The 19582-nt window shown below is 44.4% G+C and overlaps 1 protein-coding gene across 25 annotated transcripts in view; it reads left to right on the forward strand.

Annotated features, from left to right (window-relative positions):
* Positions 1-19379, forward strand: part of Cdk19 (cyclin-dependent kinase 19) — a 170238-nt gene extending 150859 nt beyond the window's left edge. For 24 of the 25 annotated variants that reach the window (XM_087597528.1, XM_087597542.1, XM_087597544.1 and 21 more), the window contains 8 exons: positions 2882-3013; positions 6646-6789; positions 6960-7029; positions 11998-12070; positions 12603-12700; positions 13317-13395; positions 13937-14203; positions 15239-19379. In XM_087597528.1, coding sequence (XP_087453654.1) covers positions 2882-3013; positions 6646-6789; positions 6960-7029; positions 11998-12070; positions 12603-12700; positions 13317-13395; positions 13937-14203; positions 15239-15367 — 992 coding nt within the window. In that variant the 3' untranslated portion in view covers positions 15368-19379. The remainder of the gene's footprint in view (positions 1-2881; positions 3014-6645; positions 6790-6959; positions 7030-11997; positions 12071-12602; positions 12701-13316; positions 13396-13936; positions 14204-15238) is intronic. The other variant, NM_001107634.1, reaches the window with a different exon arrangement.
* The last annotated feature ends 203 nt before the right edge of the window (positions 19380-19582 follow it).

Genomic DNA, 19582 nt, shown 5'->3' on the forward strand with positions numbered 1-19582 from the left:
TCTAACATCTCTCCTCCCTCCCTATCTGAAAACTTAAACTTCAAAATCCAGTTCCAGTTCCATTTTCCATTGTGGTTAAAGCATCCTTCTAGGTGGGACCTTAAGGGAGGTGTAGACCCTCCTGCGTGCCTCGGGACTTAGTGCATCTTAGGAACCCGCGAGCTGACTCTTGCAGCCCCGTGTCTGATGTCTGACTTTGTCTGGTTAGCACCCACACGCCCATCTCATCGGACACTTCCACATGCACTGTATTTTAGAAAGCAGTCAGCCGTGTTTGGGTTACATGCCTGGTCTACATTAGTGATTATGTGGAAAGCAGCAGTAAAGTTCATTCAGTAGAATGGAATTGTAGTCATTTCCCTCTTGCCTTAGCTTCCTTTGACAGGGAATTGAACACAATTACAAGACGGAGTCGGGCATGGCAGCACACTTGGGAGGCAGAGGCCAGCCAGACCTCCACAGTGAGGCCCTGTCTCCACAAACAAACAAACAAACAAACTTTTAAAACTTGGAGAGACTAAGGAGAGAAACATAAGCTTTGCCTTTGATATAACATGCTTTTCAGTGGGCAGAACAGGGTCGCACCATGCATTTCCGTCTTCATACTTCACCAACAGTGGCAACAATTAGCTACTCTCCTTATATCAAACAGTGTTCTCTCTCAGTGTTGTATAATAATAAAAATAGATGTAAAGTTGGTAAAACTATTGACTGTTTCTGTTATCACTAGAGAAATTTAGTTTTTAAGGGGTAGGCATTAGCACCGATTTCCTTGGTTAGCTTTCTTTTTAAGAGCTCAATACTCCAAAGCAGCTTCATGAAGCATTATAAATTATTCAAACTCTAAAGAAACAACATAGTCAGTTATAATTTAATGCATAGGTACTTAGTCTCAGATTAGATGATCAATTATAGTTACCTGCATTTGGGTCCCTTAAACATTCAAGATGTACTGTGTATATTATTACATTATATATTTTAAATTATAGAGATTTATCATTCTTGTGACTCTGCCTTGGTAATTTGTAATTGCCATGTGTATAACTTCTTGGCTGTCAATCAGTATTTGAAAGTCTAGGTACTAGAGGGGTTGGCTGGTGCCTTAGTTTAAGCGCCTGCACACAGGCATGGAAGACTTGCATTCAGACCCCAGCACACACATTCAAAGTAGTTAGAGTTAGGGGGTCTGCGGTTGGAAACAGAATTCTGGAACTTGTTGGCCAGCCAGCCAAACCACTGTAGAAGTGTTGAGTTCCGGGAGAGTTCAGTATGACTAACCTTTGCCTGGGGAAACACTACACACTCACCACGGATAGGGAACTCATGACAGAGTAAAGTACAATGCCACCAGAGATTAACTTCATCTCATTGGTTACTTAGCAGAATGGATGAGGGGTTGCTTATAGGAGCAGAAATGATCAAAGACAGATACATCATCAAAGCACACCTCAGTACAGGTAACAGCTCAAAAAAGCTGGAACCTGGAGCACACTGTGTAGCCTACAGGCAACTCAGTAGGTTGAGTATCCTTTCCAAGTGACTCAGTTGGTCTAAACTTCTCTCAGGCAAGTGGGCTTGTCTCTCCTTCCTCCAAGCAGCTGGTCTGGTCTCAGTCTCTTCTTTGCCCCTTTGCCTGTCTGTGACCTCAGCAGTTGTAATAGTTTATCCTTGGGAGGGAGGGGCCTAGTAAATCTGATCAGTTTTAGGGACTTCCTGAAGCTATTTTGAGTTGTTTCCCTTCTGGTTTAAGGAACTTCCCTGCTGGGGTATATATTGTTTCAATTTCTGAGGAAATGGCTAGACACTTTTTAATATGGGAAAACACCTAATGTCACCCCCCCCCACACACACACTTATCCATACTTTTAATAAATCCCAGTACTCAGGAGGCAGAGGCAGGTGGATCTCTGTGAGTTCCAGGCCAGCATGGTCTATAGAGTGAGTTATAGGCCTGTTACACAGAGAAATCAAAAAAACAAAAACAAAACTCAAAGTACACACACAAAAAAAATAGGGCTGTTAAATCAAACCATGTTTTTTTAAGTTCGATGTCTTACTATTCTTGTACAAATAATTCAACTGTGCTTTGGCTTTAGGTTCTTCACCTCAGACATGAGAAGCAAAGTACTAAGCTATGATGAAAATGCAAGGACGCTGTATGCTGTGTATAAATGCCATTTGTAAATTATAAACAAATATAAAATACTTCTTTATGAAATCATAACAAAGATCTCTAGAACCTCATAGTGTCAGTTTTCTATACCCCTAATGCCTAAGTTAGCTTTCATTTACATCTTTATTCAATGAATCACTATAGCAATTATGAATTATGTATTTTGTAGCAATTATTTATTATCTTTTATGCCTGTTTTCAGGATTGTGTACAATGTGCTGTTATAATCAACTTTCTAGGGGAAAGGTCACAATATGGCATTTTATGTTCTAGCACATACTGAACTGAGTGATGTGTAGTCAGTCTCAGGCCGGCAGGTGCACGGTCTCAGACGGGCAGGTGCACAGTCTCAGGTGGGCAGGTGCAAGTCTCAGGCGGGCAGGTGCACAGTCTCAGGCAGGCAGGTGCATCAGCTAAAGAAGGAGACTCAGTCCTAACTGCTCCCAAGAGCCAGGGATTTAAGGCTCAGGCTTAGGTCCTGCTTCTGACTCTGAACTTAAATCTTCACTCTCAGGAAGTCAATACTTTTAAACTTTAGTGTCTTGATAAGTAAATAAAGTTGACAGGATAGAAGACTCTTATCTTAATACAGATAAACAGTTCCTAACCAGCATGTAGTTTCAGAGGAAAAGTTTGCTTTGAAAAAATTAAAGGCATGGCTCTGATAGTATGTCAAACTGAGTTTTATATATTTGTTTTATTTTTCAGCTGACATGGGTTTTGCCAGATTATTCAATTCTCCTCTAAAGCCACTTGCAGATTTGGATCCAGTAGTCGTGACATTTTGGTATCGGGCTCCAGAACTTTTACTCGGTGCCAGGCATTACACAAAGGCCATCGGTAAGTGTCGCCTGCTCATGACTGTGAAGTCGTTCATAATAAAGCCGGTGCTGTGGAGAGAACATGCCCTTCTTCTTTGCTGGATGCTCCATAGCATATTGATCTGAGGAGTGGGGGCGTGAGTGAGAACTGTCACACAAAGGGAGATAGGGCAGGAGTGTTGTGCTGGAGAAAAGATTGTTTCCCAGTGTTGTAACCAAGACCTGGTACAGCCTGCCACCTCCCTTGCTGCTGTGGTCTGCAGACTGGCAGTCGGTCCAGCACAGCAGGAAGTACAGTAAGGAGGATGGCTGTGCTTGGCAGCTTGCCGGACACCAAGGAGAAGGAACTAGAGAAAAGCAGCTGTAAGCACGCGTTAGGGTTTAGTGGTCTTCCTTACAGCAGGCGCTCTGGAGACTTTCTTTTCTGAGGGCTGAAAAGCCTCAGCTGTAGGTAGGGAGCCAGGAGGCAAGATTCTCCCTCAGCTCTGGACATTTCCGTACATCAAAGAAAAAGAGAGAGCAAGGGGGAACAAACAGTAGCCGCAAGAAGGACAAGGCCTGGAAATTAATTAATTAATTAATAAGGGGAAGTGGGGGTGGGGGGAGAGAAGGACTGGGCTTCTAGTGCTTTACTTATGGGGACTTCCCTGCACATATGTAGCCAATTTTTTTTCTGCTAAGATTGTTTTCCATTGTATCTTCATTACTTTTCAATTGCTGTGAGAAAAACACCCTGGCTGTGCAACTATCAGAGAAAGAATTTAATTTGGTCACAGTTCCAGAGAGAGTTCGTGGCTGTCATGGTGTGGGGAGTGTTGTAACAGGCAGAAGACACAGTCAGGTGGAGGCAGAGAGAACTAACTGGGAATGGGGAATGGCATTCATTGGAAACCTCAAAAAGCCCACACACTGACACACTCTTTCCTACAAGGCCACACCTCCTCATCCTTCCCAAACAGTTCTACCCACTGGGGACCAAGCATTCAAATGTGAGCCTATGAGGTTATTTTCATTCAAGGTGCCATACCCACCACAGTCGATTACACATACAGTAAGTCCATGGTAAGCCAGCCTCTCACGTGCTTTTCCAGGCAGTTCTGTGTGCCCTACACACTGGAGAGCACTTTTTGAGAAGCACAATTGTAGGAAAATAGATGTGGTGGCTTGTTGCTCTTTATTTGTTTATAATAAATGTAATTGGAGTAAGTTTGAATTCAGCTATTTTTCCATGAGTAAGGAAAATTGACACTGAATTTTGTCCAACTTGCAACTCATTTGCTCGCCCAGGTAGTGAGGTTTAGCTTATGACATAAAAACTTAGGTCCTTGCCAGGTGCCAAGGAATGCTAGTACTTGGGAGGACACTGATGCAAGAAGGCTGTGTGTGAGCTCAGGGCCAGCCTGAGCTACACAGGGAGATCTCAAACTGTAGATCATCTCCAAATTAAGTCATAATATAGCCAAAGTCCTAATTATCCATTCACAGTAGAAGTTAGGGAAATTCTTAAGATAGGGAAAATGTTTGGGTTTATATTTTAAGATAGGGATATCTTTGGGTTTAAAATATATTCATAAGAACATATGAATGCATATTCACTCCTTCTCACCTTTCTCCATACCTGGTCACGTCAGAAACAAGTGTAAGTGACGTAAGAACTAGATAGGAGTACAGATTATAAAATAATGTTTACAGGAAACAGCTTCACACTGCCTGCTTTTCTGAGGTTCTTTATGCTAAATTTGTGAGGAAATCTACATTTTGCTTTTTGTCCTTTGAATAATTGGGATTTGATATGACTAGCAACATACAATACAGTCCTGACTGACAACATTAAAAACATCGAGGAGGAAGAAAGCTGATCGAGCCATTAGGGACAAGAGTGACAGAGGAAGACAGGGAAGGGTTAAAAGTAGCTGCAGGACGTTACCATACGGTGCTGATGGACATCCCTGATGATGGCGCCTTGGCCACATCACTAAGGAAGGTTAGGTTATGTTTTCTAGCCGATTATGATGGTGAGTATGGTGTGGTAGGCAGTGGTTACTGCAGGTCGTGACCCATTACCCAGAAAGCCCATGTCTGTGAAGGGACGCATCTGAATGGACAGAGAAGAGAGACATTACAGCATGGCTTCTCTTGGCAGGGTGGTTTACAACAGAGCATACTGACGTTTGTTGTAGTTAATGAATATAATTAAACCATCTGATTACTTAGTTTATCTTCAGGATGTGTTTGGCATTGTGGTACACTTTTTTTTTCTACATTTTGCCATATTCCTAGCAATATTACCTACTTTTATACTTACTAAATAACATTTCTCAAAATGGACGAATGTAAATGATGTATCTCAAAAGTTAACTCACATGCATATAGCAGAACATTGTAGGTATAGCCTTTAAAGCGTTCTAAGCTATGTCTTCAATATATAAAGCACAAATACAATGATGTATAGTTAGTAAAACGTTTATTACATTGATTTATTTTCTTATTGCTGGTGGGGCCTTGTGCATGCGGACTAACACATGTGACCAGGGAGTCACAATTGTAACCCCTTGCAAACTTTGCCTGAAGCTTTCAGTAGTGGTGAGGCAACAGCTAAAGGAGTTGCTAAGACAGAGTGTCTCACTGGGGCCATGCAGTGCTTGGATGCACGCACTTTTCTTATTAACTTCTAGACTTGGAATTGGTTGGCAAGTGGACTTTCACAGGTTTGCAGGCAGAAGTTGAGTTTTTCACAGTCCTTTTGCTCTCTGTACAGACTTAAGACTAAAGAATTTATTATGCTGGTTGATGATGATATTGTTTCGTTCTATCAGATGTATTATGACCCTTTAGATGATCAGTGTTTCAGTGATTAAATCAGTGGTGATAGTTTGGAATTTATTGTGTCTGGTATGGAAGCACAAGCCTGGAATAGCAGCCTTTGGGACACAGGCAGAAAGATTAGGAGTTAGAGACCAGCCTTGGCTATAAAGTGAGACGTTCTCTCAGACTTCCCTAGAAAGAATCCATTGTTTGTCAATTAGTTTTCTGTCTCTACCAGGACATTTATAAGTACACATCTCTTTTACTTGGCTTCCAATCTGTTATATGATGATGTAACCATCCCATGTTACATAAATGTTGTCACGCACGCACTCACGCATGCGTGCATGAGGTGGGCAGAGGAGTTGGGTCTCTTCTTATACCTTTATGTGAGTTCCTGGGGTTATTACACTTGCATAGCAGACGCCTTTAGCCATCTTGCTGGCTCTATGTAAATCTTGTTTTTGTTTATTTAAAGAGGGATCTCTTAAATCTCAGGCTAGCATTGAGCTTTTGATGTAACTGAGCATGATCTATAATTTCCACTACGAAGATTGCAGATGTGTGATGCCATGGCCTGTGGTTTTGTGATGCTGGATTGAGCCTAAGACCTTGTACACTCAAGGCAACCTCTTACCAAGTGAAGTGCATCCCACCTTCTGTTGGCTTCCTTAATATGCTTATTATATTTTACATATTGGTCTACTGAGATGTTTGTGCGTGTGTGTGTGTGTGTGTGTGTGTGTGTGTGTGTGTGTGTGTGTGTGTGTTGGAATTATATATATCCAGGAATTCTGACTAAGGAAATGAATGCATTTGTATAAAGAGCTGTGTTTTCTTTCGTAGACATCTGGGCAATAGGCTGCATATTCGCTGAGCTCTTGACTTCCGAACCCATTTTTCACTGTCGTCAGGAAGATATAAAAACAAGCAATCCTTTTCATCACGATCAACTGGATCGAATATTTAGTGTCATGGGGTTTCCTGCAGGTAATTTGTTGCCCTTTTCAAAATACTATTTTGAGTTACATTTCAAAAATGTTTCTTTGTAAACACCTGTATAAAGTTTGTTTTGTGTTTATTTTTAAACTAAAAAATTAGGAGAATTTTAATAAGGTATTTTCTATTTAAAAAAAAAAACTTTTTTTTTTTTTTTAAAGATAAAGACTGGGAAGATATTAGAAAAATGCCAGAGTACCCAACACTTCAAAAAGACTTTCGAAGAACAACGTAAGTAATTCTAGATTACCTTAGGCTGTGAGTGCTGGGAAACACAGAAACAATCTCTGAGACTAAGCAGTTGGTGAACAACAGAAATTAATGTTCTTGCACGTCCAGGGTGCATGTGTGCAGGCGTCTGCCCTGGCTGCTGTGGTGTTTCGTGGTAGAAGGCAAAGGTGTGACTCTGTGAGCCTCAGCCAAGACATCAGTACCGTTCATGGACACGCACCCCTGCTGCGGTAATTAATAAAAATATGGAACCTTCTATCCCGAGCCAGCACCTGCACCCATGGGGCCACATGGCGCTGTGTGGTACTTTTATCTCGGTGGCTCCACACTGCCCCCAAGTACTCTCAGACCCAGGTGGTCCCTGCGTCGTTCCACTGTGGCACCTTGCCACGCTGGTGTCTAGAGTTAGTTCCAGCACCGGAGGGCCATATGGAACTAACCATAACGTTTCTCTGGTTAGTGTCTCTCCCGGCAGCTCTCTGCTAGCTGTGAACTCTCTGGTTCCAGCTGCCCGGTAAAATCTCGACACTGGAGGTCCAGCATCGAGCGGCTGGCCTATCACAGCTCCTTGCCACGGACTCTTCCCACACCCACACTCCTGACAACTGCCCCCGGGTAGTTAGAATATCAACTCCCAACTACCCTGTGAAGTCAGGACTCAATAAACTGTAATTTATCAATCAGATTTATATGTTAAATTCTCAATCCACAATACAGCCACACAATAAACTCACAACCAATTGATAAAGATATAAACCACACACCTACATAAGATAAATTGACCTATAGAAATCCATCCATTGAGAAATATTCATAACAGCCTGTATCTATGTAGAGATGCATGGCGAGGATCATTTATGTCTGCTGCCTCCATGTTTCTTCTCCTCCTTTCTCCTTCTCCCCCCTTTCTAAAACGTCCGTTCTCGCCTCCCTTTCTTCTCATCCAATGACAGGCCTCGTTTTATCTTGTGTCTGTCTTCACCTGCATAATAACATCAACCTACAGACCCCTTCATTACAAACACCTTTGAAGGCCTCCCTGTTGATACATGTCGAAGATTAGGTCTCAGCATGAATGTTGTGGTACAAAGACTCAGACATGTTAATTACACATTGTAGCTTCCCTAGGAAAATGCAGTCTTTAAAAAAAAGTGTATAGATTTAAACAAGAGACTCAGATGTGGGGTTGGGGATTTAGCTCAGTGGTAGAGCGCTTGCCTAGCAACCGCAAGGCCCTGGGTTCGGTCCCCAGCTCCGAAAAAAAGAAAAAAAAAAAAAAAAGAGAGAGAGACTCAGATGTTAGTTACTGTGTCATACCTGTGATATAAACAATATTTTCCAAATGATTTTAGCATATATACCTAATTTAGGGCTGTAATCCTAAAAAACAGAAGCCTAGCCTGGTGGCACACACCTTTAATCCCACCACTCCAGAAACAAAGGCAGGCAGATCTCTGAGTACCACACCAGCCTGGTCTACAGAGCGAGTGCTAGGACGGCGAGGGAGGCACAGACAGCCAAACAGCCAAAATTACAGTTTTACAGTTACAGTTTTCATATGATAGAGGCCTTAGTTCAGCCCTGCAGCTGTAGTTTCGTTCCTGGCCAGGTAAGGGTCAGTGATGGAGATGCTGTAGTGAGGAGGCAGGAAGGGCGGTGCAAGGAGGAGCTCGTGGTCCAGGGTCAGCATGGAAGGCTGCTACAGAGATGCATGTTGGGTAGACAGGAAGCGGGTGCAAATCCAGCCTCATTAGTCAGGATTCTCTAAAGGAAGAGAGCTGGCAGTGTGTGCATGTGTGCGTGTGTATCGGCTTATAGGAAGGAGACCAGTTGTCTCAGCAGTGGGTGTCTCGTACTGGAGAGGCTGAGCATCTGGGAGTGTTCAGTCTGTGTGCTGGATGTCTCAGCAGAGCTCCCAGCCTTCAGCCTACACTGGCATTCCAAAGAAGTTGGTTTTAATGGTGGTGAAGGGATTTGACAGCAGCAGGACAGGCAGACTTGCCGACAGGAGTGAGGGCAAACAGTGAAAAGCAGTTTTCTCCTTTCACGTCTTTATCCGGGATGTCCCCAGAGAGGTGCTGCCCAAATTTAGGGTGGGTCTCCCTGCTTCAATCCAATAAAAGGAAGTCCCTCACATTCCCAGCACCTCCTCGGTGGCTCACAGTTGTCTATAACTCCAGTTCCAATGGAGCCGACACCTTCCTCAGATCTCCAGTAGGCTCTTTGTGTGCATGACAAAGACATACATGCAGCCAAAACTCCCATATACAGAAAATAATTTTAAAAAGTAAAAGGAAAGGGACCCGAGAGGGTTCAGCAGATGAGAGCACTCACTGCTCCTGCAGAGGACCCAGGTTAGTACGAATACAACAGTTGACCGCCTGCTGGAACTGTAGATCAGGGGAGCTCACCAGCTTCTGGGCTTCTGCAGGCACTGTGTACACGTGGTGCAAAACACCACACACATTAAAAACTAATAATGATAGTAAAAAAAAAAGATCGCTCTCTGGAACGCACGAGTGGCTTGTATTTTATTTGATTCCAGAAGTTGACGACCAAGATCATTTCCGCTTACAAGGAAAATGGATGCCTGGCAGAAATGAGAGCCCAGCCCTGTTCATTTCTGGCTCCTCGTGCACACAGCCTTCAGCAGGAACCCTAGCCCTGCCTTTGGAAGGACACATCTCACGGTTGGGCCTGAGCTCTTTTGCCACTGCACATTTTCCTCAGCAAATCTCACAGTTTTCATTGCCATAGCTCACCACCAGTTAAGCTGATTGATGGTCCCATTTTGTACAACTTACACATTTCTTACCCAGGCCAGGGAAGGTGGCTTATGGTAGAAACAGTTGCAGCTCAAGATCTGAATGTAGGAAACTGGATGTGACCTATTCTATAGCTCCACATGTTCATTGTGATACCTGCAAACAGAAACATGTGTGCATATACAAAAATATGTCTCTTTTTCAAAGTGTAGTAAAATTTTGGCCTAGAAAAATATTTCAGAATTAAGGGGTTTTTTAGATTCTAAAATTGCTTTGGATTTCAATGTCTATAGTTAGAGCTGTCTACCTCGTGTATATTACACAGCTTTTCCTAGTTCTTAAACTCACTTATTAAACCACCAGTGGACTGTCAGCCTGAATTAGGACTCCTGTCTGTCCTCCTGAGCCTGGGCCTGTGTGCTCTGTGTTCATGTTCTAGGGAATGGCCCCATGACTCCTTATTGTTCAGACCTGAGGCCTGTGACAAGGGCTTGCTGTCTCAAGGTCATTTCATTTACCCTACCTTGCTGGAATAATAACTTGCTTTTTCTTATCAGGGAAAAAGAATTCCCAAAATACTTTGGACATGAATTACTAAGAAAACAGTGGGTGTTTTGTAATTGTTCTAAGGTGTCAATTCCAGGCAGCTCCTAGGAAGCACAGTGAGGCTGAGGGAGTCATGCAGCTCACTGGGAAGCGTTTGGATCTAATCCTCAACAAGGAGAGGGAGAGGGAGAGGGAGAGAGAGAGAATATGCATTTGAAAGAGATCTTACATTTACTCTCAAAACCTGAATGTTCAGATAAACACAATTTGATAAATACTTTAACAAGTTTATATCACGTTGGAAACTCTTCAGATCCTACAACAGGATAATTCAAAAGATAAATAAAAAATACACGCTTGCCTAGCAAGCGCAAGGCCCTGGGTTCGGTCCCCAGCTCCGAAAAAAAGAAAAGAAAAAAAAAAAATACAACTACAGTGGTAGTTATACAACTGAATTCAGCAGTAAGACGACAAATTCAGCTTTTCTATGCTAGTAACAACCTAGTTGACTGGACAAAGAAGACCTAAGACTGATAGAGAAACCTGATTTCTCTGTAAACTGTCAGGCTTCTTCCCATTGCCAAACCCCGTATCCACCTTGTCCATGTGTTCTCTGATGCACACCTAAGTATTGTCGGGGGTCCTGTGCTTCTACTCCTCTGAGAATGAGTGTTCTTGGGGATTTGTTCCAAGTCTAACTGGAACTAACCAGGGGGCTGCGATGTACCCTGTTGTCCCAGACACCTGAGATGCTGAAATGGGCTTGAGGCTAGCCTGGGCATGCAGCAAAATCCTCTCTCAAAGCTGCACACAGGTTAGAGAGGTGGCTCTGCAGTGACAGGACTTGCTGCTCTTGCAGAGGACCCCAGTTAGATTCCCAGCACCCAGTGGTGGCTCACGGCCATCTGTAATTCCAGTCCCTAGGACACAGAGATCCACCTACCTCTGTCTCCTGAGTGCTGGGATTAAGAGTGGTCACCACCCTATGTAAACACTCTGAAGAGGCACCAGTTCTGCTTCAAATATAAATTATAAAAAGCAGAAAGGGGAAATTATCACTCACTAACAAGGGCTATAGTTTATATTTTGAAACCATTTACATTTTAAATGATATCAATAATTGATGTACCTAGACTTTCCACTTCCTCAGTGAGTGGATATTTGCATATTCTCCTGTGTCCTGATATCACTTATCTCTTACACTAGGCTCTGGAGGCTGCTGAGATGGGAGGGTGGGTCAAGGCCAGCGTGCACAACTTAGTGAGGCCTGCCTCAGAACCTAAAGGGAGCAAGGTGGGGAGGTTATGTTCAGCTGGGGAACTAACCAGGGGAGTCTGTAACACCCATGAGCAGCTCTCATGGTCTCTGCCACTGCCAGCGGAGAAACAAAGCAGCCATGTCTTGGAGGGGTCTGCCTCAGAGTGGCTGCTGAGTCTCAGGAGTTGTGTATCTCTAGCGCTGTGGTTCGTAACCAATGTAGCCATGTCTAACGAGACTCCAGCACTGGGCTCTGGGATGATGGTGTTGACAGCACCCCTGTGTGTTCATGAGTGTCAGAGTCCTGAGCTGTCTGTACACCTCACAGAAGCTTGCCGAAGAGCTCCCCTTTGGGAATGTGATCCGTGTGCTCCTCTCACCGTGTGCTTGTGTCCTGCAGGTATGCCAACAGCAGCCTCATAAAGTACATGGAGAAACACAAGGTCAAGCCTGACAGCAAAGTGTTCCTTCTGGTAGGTGCTTCTCTCCCAGATTGAGACCTTGTGAGCACACACGTCTGGTCCTGCTCTCTGTGAAATTGTCCCCGCCAGTCTCCCTTTTGAAAGGAAATCAGAAATTAATTAATTGCTGGATACTTGAGAAATTGAATCTTACTCTGTTAAGGAATCTTCCATAACTACTAGTCTTAATTTATTAAATGATTTATATCAGAAAAAAGAAAGAATTTTAAGGGGCCGTATTGGTAATTTTGTGAATCTGTTTATAGTGCTATTGTACAGTACAAGGTGATGTGAGGGCTAGCAAGGTGGCTCAGTGGTCAGGGCACATGCTGCCCAGCCTTGGCAACCGGGGTTTGATCCACAATCCCTGAACCTACATAGAAGAGTAGACTGTATAAACAAATGCACATGTACACATGTTTGTGCACATGTGTAAGAGACATATTTGCTGTTAATCATGTTAGATGTTTACACAAACGTCAGGTAGTTGATGTGTTGGTAACCTTTTCAAATGTTGTCACATTTCTTATTTTTGTTGTTATAGCTTCAGAAACTCCTCACCATGGATCCAACCAAGAGAATTACCTCAGAGCAGGCTCTGCAGGACCCTTACTTCCAGGAAGACCCCCTGCCAACATTAGAGTACGTATTCATTTATTCAATTCCTTCTCCAGTGTCTTTGCTCCAAGTCAGAGGTGTTGGGTGCCCTGAGAGGCAGGAGAGTTTGCCTGAGTGCTTTGCTCATGAGGCCTGCAGAGAAAGCCCTCCTCACACAGGCCCATGCCGGTTTCATGGTAAAAGCCAGAACAGAACAGGTATGACTCAGATGCTGTGCTGTGCGGCAGACGAGAGGTTGACCTGAGGGATGGAGCTTGTGACGCCTGTGACACTCTCCCTTCCCTCTTACCTCGCCAGGCACGCACTCCGGCCCTGTATATTAGAAATGCATTTGTTGTTCTGGGGGGAAATTAATGTCCATGTTAAAGCAGATACAAAATCAGTTAGATTGGTGCTGATGAAGTCGTGTGCACAGAGTTCTGTGTCTTACACGTGTGTGTGCTAGCAGTAGTCAGCAGGACGGACAAGTGGTGACCCGCTCCTTCCTGATTGCTTAAATTAAGTTGTTTGGAAAGTGTCCAGCAAACACCAGCCACAGTACAGAATAGGATGCAAGTTAAGAAAGAAGGTGAACTTTGAACGTAAGGTGATGGAGTTACAGACATCAGGTACTGACGTGAGTTTCTTTATATGGCTTCAGTGTGTTCGCTGGCTGCCAGATTCCATACCCCAAAAGAGAGTTCCTCAATGAAGATGAACCGGAAGAGAAAGGTGACAAGGTACAAGCTTCCCACAACACTGGCTTTCAGGAAGCAAGAGCGGCAGAGAGATAAATGGGTGTGCACTGGAACCGTGTACTGAAGTCTAAACCGAATTTCCTGTTTTGTTTTAATAGCCCCTAATTCTGGTCCCAGTTGTTCCCCATTTTGTTCACACAGCGCCAGCCCCACCCTACTGTGCTTTTGCAGTACCTCTCCAGGCCTTTTATGTTAAGTGAATCTAGTAGCCTCTCCCTAGCCTTTTTTCCCCAGAGTCCTGATTGGAGGGGCTTTTGCCCACCTCCTCCCAGTAACCATTTAGTTTGGAGGTGCTGCCCAGTGTCTGGACTTCAGGGGACATTGTTGTCTTGGGCTTGCTGTGTTATACTCTGGGATGATGTATGTTGGAGTTTACCTGTCTCAATCATTCCAGTCAGCACCTGTGCAGCCAGGTGTGCACCCCAGCTGTGTGACAGTCACATGTGCACATCACGCACTGAAAGGAACTTTCTGCTTATCTGGCTTCACAGTAAAATTTCTGATCTTTTCTTCCCTGTAAAAGAACCAGCCACAGCAGCAGAACCCACATCAGCAGCCTGTAGCCCCCCAACAGCAGGCAGCAGCCCCCACACAGGCTCCTCCACCACAGCAGAGCAGTGCCCAGACCAATGGAACTGCTGGGGGAGCCACTACCGGTGGCGGGGCCGCTGGAGCCGGTCTGCAGCACAGCCAGGACTCTGGGCTGAATCAGGTGCCTCCAAACAAGAAGCCCCGGATTGGGCCTTCGGGTGCAAACTCAGGCGGGCCTGTTATGCCATCGGATTATCAGGTTCGCCCTGAATTTTCTCCTATTTGATGCAAATATATTTTATTTATTTTATGAAATATATTTTATTTATCTTACGACTTTTAACAAGTCCTTTTAGAGTTAAATAGTTCTTAGCTCCAGAGTCGTATATAAAAATTAGGTGTTGCATTTCTAGCATGATATGGAGGGGTGATTTCCAGTGGTATTTCCTGTGCTTGTGAGAGAACTTCATATCACAGCTCGCTTTCATAACACCCCAAGGAGAGACAGGAGGGGGCCTACGGCTTCTTAAAGAAATGTTACACATATGGGCCACCCTGGGTAAGAAAGACATGACATAAGCATTTACTTGGACAGAATCAAGAGCACTTAGAATAGAGACAGATCCTGAGGAGATTTGCTCTCAATGGGAGGAAGTAGACAGGAGCCACATAGACACGGGAGTGGTGAAGGCCGAGAGGCCACAAACAATAAGTCTTGGTAAAGTCGTGACAGCACTAGATAATGCGGAGAGCACGTCTGTACTGCTGATTGAGTCTGTATCGTTAGCGTTCCCTCCAGTCTTCTGGTTCTAGGATTTACCAGGAATCACACGCCTTCAGGGTGGTTTTACACGGTCTCCCAACAGCGTCCCTAGCTTCTGCCTCTAAGAACTCTGCCCGAAAGGTTGGTTTTCTAGCACAGTTTGCTATTGGAAGTGAGAATCCACAAGATGTGGTCATTATCTTACTGATCCATTGTTTTCACTACCACATTGTTTTGTTGTCCGATGTCAGTCATGTAAAAGTTTAAATTACATCTCAGGGAGCTCCTTCCTGCCTTCCTTCACCAGTGCAGCTCATGTCCCCACCACCGCCCCAGAGTCAGTGCTAACCAGGGTAGGTAGGGTCTGAGTGGGCTGGTTTCAGACAAGCAGAATATAGCAACCTCTGTCTGTGGGTCTGAGCAGGAGCCTCATGAGGAAAGTAGCTAATATGTCTGTTCTCCTGTGAGGAGTACCTTGACCCCCCCCTCTACAGTCACTAATTCCCTGCCCTGCTTTTCTGTTTTTTCCAGCACTCCAGTTCTCGCCTGAATTACCAAAGCAGCGTTCAGGGGTCCTCTCAGTCCCAGGGTACCCTAGGCTACTCGTCATCTCAGCAGAGTACCCAGTACCACCCGTCTCACCAGGCCCACCGGTACTGACCCACTGCCCGCTTGGCCTCGGGGAGCACAGAGCCGGCGGCAGGGTGGTTTCTGCAATACAAAGAACCCCACGCTGAAGACTGACGTCATGCAAAGCGCAGATGTGTGAGAGGGAACCTTTGCATGCTAAGTATTTTGAAGGACGAATATCTCTTCTTCGTTGACTTAAAGAAGAGTCTTGTGAAGTGTCCCCAGCCCTCTTCCCCGCATGAATTCCTCTCTGACTTTCCTGATGAAGCGTCTTTTCTACCCCAGCACTTCTGCATCCTTCAGCAGTCTCTGGAGGAGTTTCTGGTGCACCTTTCTCACGCTGTAGCAATCATTATAATTTATCTTGTCTTAGGATCTCAATGTTCTAGGAACAGGGCTCCAGTGCTGTAAAGTTTTGTACTTCATGAACTGATCTAGCAACACCAGTCAAATGCACCTTTTAAAGCACTACACAGTCTTCACAGACTAACTGCTTTGCTCTTGGAAGTCTTAAAAAGAAACTGTTACTGTCCCAAAGTACTTTACTATTATGTTCTATTTATCTCTTTCAGGGAAGGTTAGTGAAAGACACGTGTGGGACAGACCGTGCCCACAACCAAAAACAGCTTAGGTCTTTGCAGCTACCTGCTTATGCTATGAAGAACTGAAGTACTTGGTGGTTTTTATATAATCATTCATGGGGAACTCAGTTCCCAGAATCATCATATTCTGAATAATATTCAGTGATTAAAATTATAATTTTAACTTCATGTAGCTAAGTCTACTTTAAAAGAGGTTTCAAGAGCTTTGATGGAATCCAGTCCTTTGGGACTCACCTGGAAGTCTGAAGAGACTGTTTCCTGCACTAGGACCTCACAAGGAGTCATGCTGATCAAAGCGCGCTTCGTCCACTTGAGGGAAAAGCTTTTTCCATGTACATCTCGGAGCTTCTCTCAAGGCGCTGCTGGTTCTTCAGTCTCTTCATGTCTGGTCAGCATGAGTAACTTTGTTTCATAATCAAGGATGCTCAGATAGAAGCCTGTTAACTCATCTGCAGTGTTCTCCATTTGTATGGACAGAGCATAAAGTGACTATTTTTAAAGCATGTTAAACTTTTAGGTTTCATTCATGTTCGAAGTGTGTATTATGTATGCATAATTTTGCTGTTACTGAGACTTAACGCTGTCAAGAACCTTTTTTATTGCACTGAATGCTTTCTTTTGCCCCTAGGAAGAAACTTAATAATTGTGCCTACGAACTATGGGCAGATAGTGTGAAGTAGATGAGGTGAAGATTTGCATTTCCGTGATCTACGAATTAGAGGGGGTCCTTCCTTAGCTCCTTCTGAGGACCCCCACACACCTCCAGAGTCGAGGAAACGTAAAGGCTTAGCACTCCCATTGCAGTGCAGGGCCAGGATACCCTGTTCTGATGCCCCTGCAGTGCCCAGCCTTGTTCTCCATGGTTGTTGAGCTAGAATAAAATAGCCAGTTGTTGTATATGCAAACTATATGATTTTTAAAAACTATTCTTGTGAACCTATCTACCTGGTTCTGATACTCTGGGGTCCATATACAAGTAAACTAGGATTTTTTAGAAGCCAGTATACATTTTGCACTATTGATGTAATACTGTAGCCAGCCAGGATCATACTGATTTCAGCATATTTATGCTTATAAATAGTAATACAGGCTTATAGTGACAAGCATACCAGGGCCGAACATGAAGGCATCGACACGTGACATGCTTCGTTGGGAGGAATTTCTGACCGTCTCCTTAGATTTCTTTTTATCCCTTATATCTTTTTTAAAATAAGGATCAGCCTACTGCATCGTGTTGCTATCCATATAAAGTTCTGTCCCGTGCCCTGGAGCCCTTTGTCCAGGGCCACTGTTCCCTTATCACAGGCCCAGTGCTCTGCTGGGTGGGAAAACAGAGAGCAGGAGACATTTCCTTGTTACAGCCAATCCCGTGACAATAAACTCATGTGGGAGTGTCAGGTGCCATGAAGGTCCTTTTGTTTACTTCTGAACCCACTTGGATAACCAAGCTTCCTTCTGCATTTTATGGTAAACAGTGTTACGGGGAAGCAGGTCTGTCTGACCACTGAGGAGAAAGCCGGTGATGAGCCGTCACACAGGCATCTATGCATATTTGAGTTCACAGCAGCAGGCAGCAGCAGGTGGTGGCCCCTGTGGATAGCGTATTGTACTAGGTGGTTGTGGAAAGTGACAATGAAAACAAGCCCTGCTCTGGCCCTCGAGTAAGCTCCATAGTAACAGGCATTAGACCAGTCTGTGTGTATCCATAGTAACAGGCATTAGACCAGTCTGTGTGTATCCATAGGTATATATTAGGACAGTGCTCTACACAGACTGGATCCACAGTTCGGCCATGTGCACTCACACATTCATAGGACTGTTCTGGTAAAACTGACTCACACAGGGCACTTTGTCATTCGCTCCCAGTATCTGTTTTCCAGGACAAAGCCAGAAACCTTCGCTGTATATACAACTGGGCTCCACATCGCTGCACTGATTCTGACCCTTTGAGTGTCCCTTCTTCCTCAGGGTGGGTGATGCGTACCTGTGCCCAGTACTCTCAGAAATGATTTCTGTTTGTCCTTTCCTTTCTCTGTCAAGGAAGCAAAGCCTTTTGTATTCATTAAGGCCATAGTCCATGGGTTGGGACCTCTAATAGGACCATGGGACCCATGGAGCTCCTTAAGGGTGGAGTTTACCTCCGTGAGCCTTGAGTGATGGTATTTCTCTTTGACCGTTTATTAGATACTATTTTATTCTCTAGGGACACAGGGAGGCACCCTCTGACTTAGGGGAGCTCGAGTCTAGGGAGGGATTGAAGGGTTGAGTTGAAAGGTTTCTGTTCTTTATATTAAAAGTCACTTTTACCCGTAGCTTTGTGGCAAGGTGTTTGAGGGAAAAGATTGAGGCGTTTGCGAACAGAGTAGCTCAAAGTAAGGTAGCGTGAGTCGGTAACTTGAGGCTGAAGCAATCCCTTTGATGAAGTAAACCATGAAGTGAGATGCAGAAATCAAGGAGGGGACAAGTCTACTTTTTATGTCTGCGCTTTGGAAACCTTAGGACTTAAGAGCTCTGACATGCTGCACTCTGTAACACGGCTTCATGGCGGGAAGGGAGGGCCTCACGTCCACACACGCTGGCTGCCTCGTTCCTGGCTGTCCCTAGCTGTCCCTAGCTGTCCCTGAGATGATGCTGTGCTTCACTAGGAGGAAAAGCAGTTGGAGAGTAAGACTTGCGGCTTGCTTGCTTCTGAGATATAGCAACAGCCACATGCTGCTCCCTCGGTGACCGAGAAAGACCATGAAGGGCCGTTGGGCTTATGGAGACCGGAAGAAGTCCAGCACGAGTAATAACTTTATACAAGGTGTAGCAGTTTAGGTCCTCTTAATCATCAAGAATAGTTAGATACAGCCCCAGTCTCAGAAGTGTATGGTCCCCGAGGCGGTACTTACCTTCCAAGCCGTTTTCAACAGGGAGTGACGCTAGCGTGTTATATGGGAAATACCTAAGGCACTGTTACCACCCACATAGTGAGTAAATTAATACTATTTCATTTAAAAAAAAAAAAAAAGCTTTGTCTGGGTAGACACTAAAAGCATTATATAAAGCCAAGACTGAGATGTCCTTTTTAATAACAACTGATAGTCCTTTTATATATGTTACACAGTATGTCCTTTCTAAACTAGTTTGTATTCCTGATAATTCCTGTTTGTGAAGTGTACCTCTCTCTCACTTTGGTCATTTTCTGCACGCACCCCCTCTGTATGATCGTAGATACTGCCGCGGCTCTCCTTGCTCTGCTGTGATGTGTGTACCCCAAGCCCACTGCCCCCCGAAGCCCACTCTGGGGATGCAGGGTGTGTGGCCTCGGCGTCTTCAGAACTGGGTGCTTCTGCTCTGGAGTTACCCGGCCACCCTCCTCAGAATGGCTGTTCCAGCTATGATGAGTTACGTCACATTTATTTTGTATTCTTGGTTGAAATAAAATTTAATTGACTTTGTTTCTGCGTGAATTATTTTAGGAATAGACACACGTTTTTTAAATTTAATGAAGTATTATGCTCATGTGCACGTGTGCATAGACAGAATAGTGCATGTGTATGCAGTAGTACAGAGGGACGTCTTAGGGGCTCTGTTTCTGTGACAAAATACCTGAGAGCAACTCGGGGATGAAAGTGTTTACTTCACCGGCTTGCTGTCCATC

This window comes from Rattus norvegicus, chromosome 20 (assembly GCF_021556685.1).
Source record: "Rattus norvegicus strain SHRSP/BbbUtx chromosome 20, alternate assembly SHRSP_T2T, whole genome shotgun sequence".
In the NCBI taxonomy this organism is placed as follows: domain Eukaryota; kingdom Metazoa; phylum Chordata; class Mammalia; order Rodentia; family Muridae; genus Rattus; species Rattus norvegicus.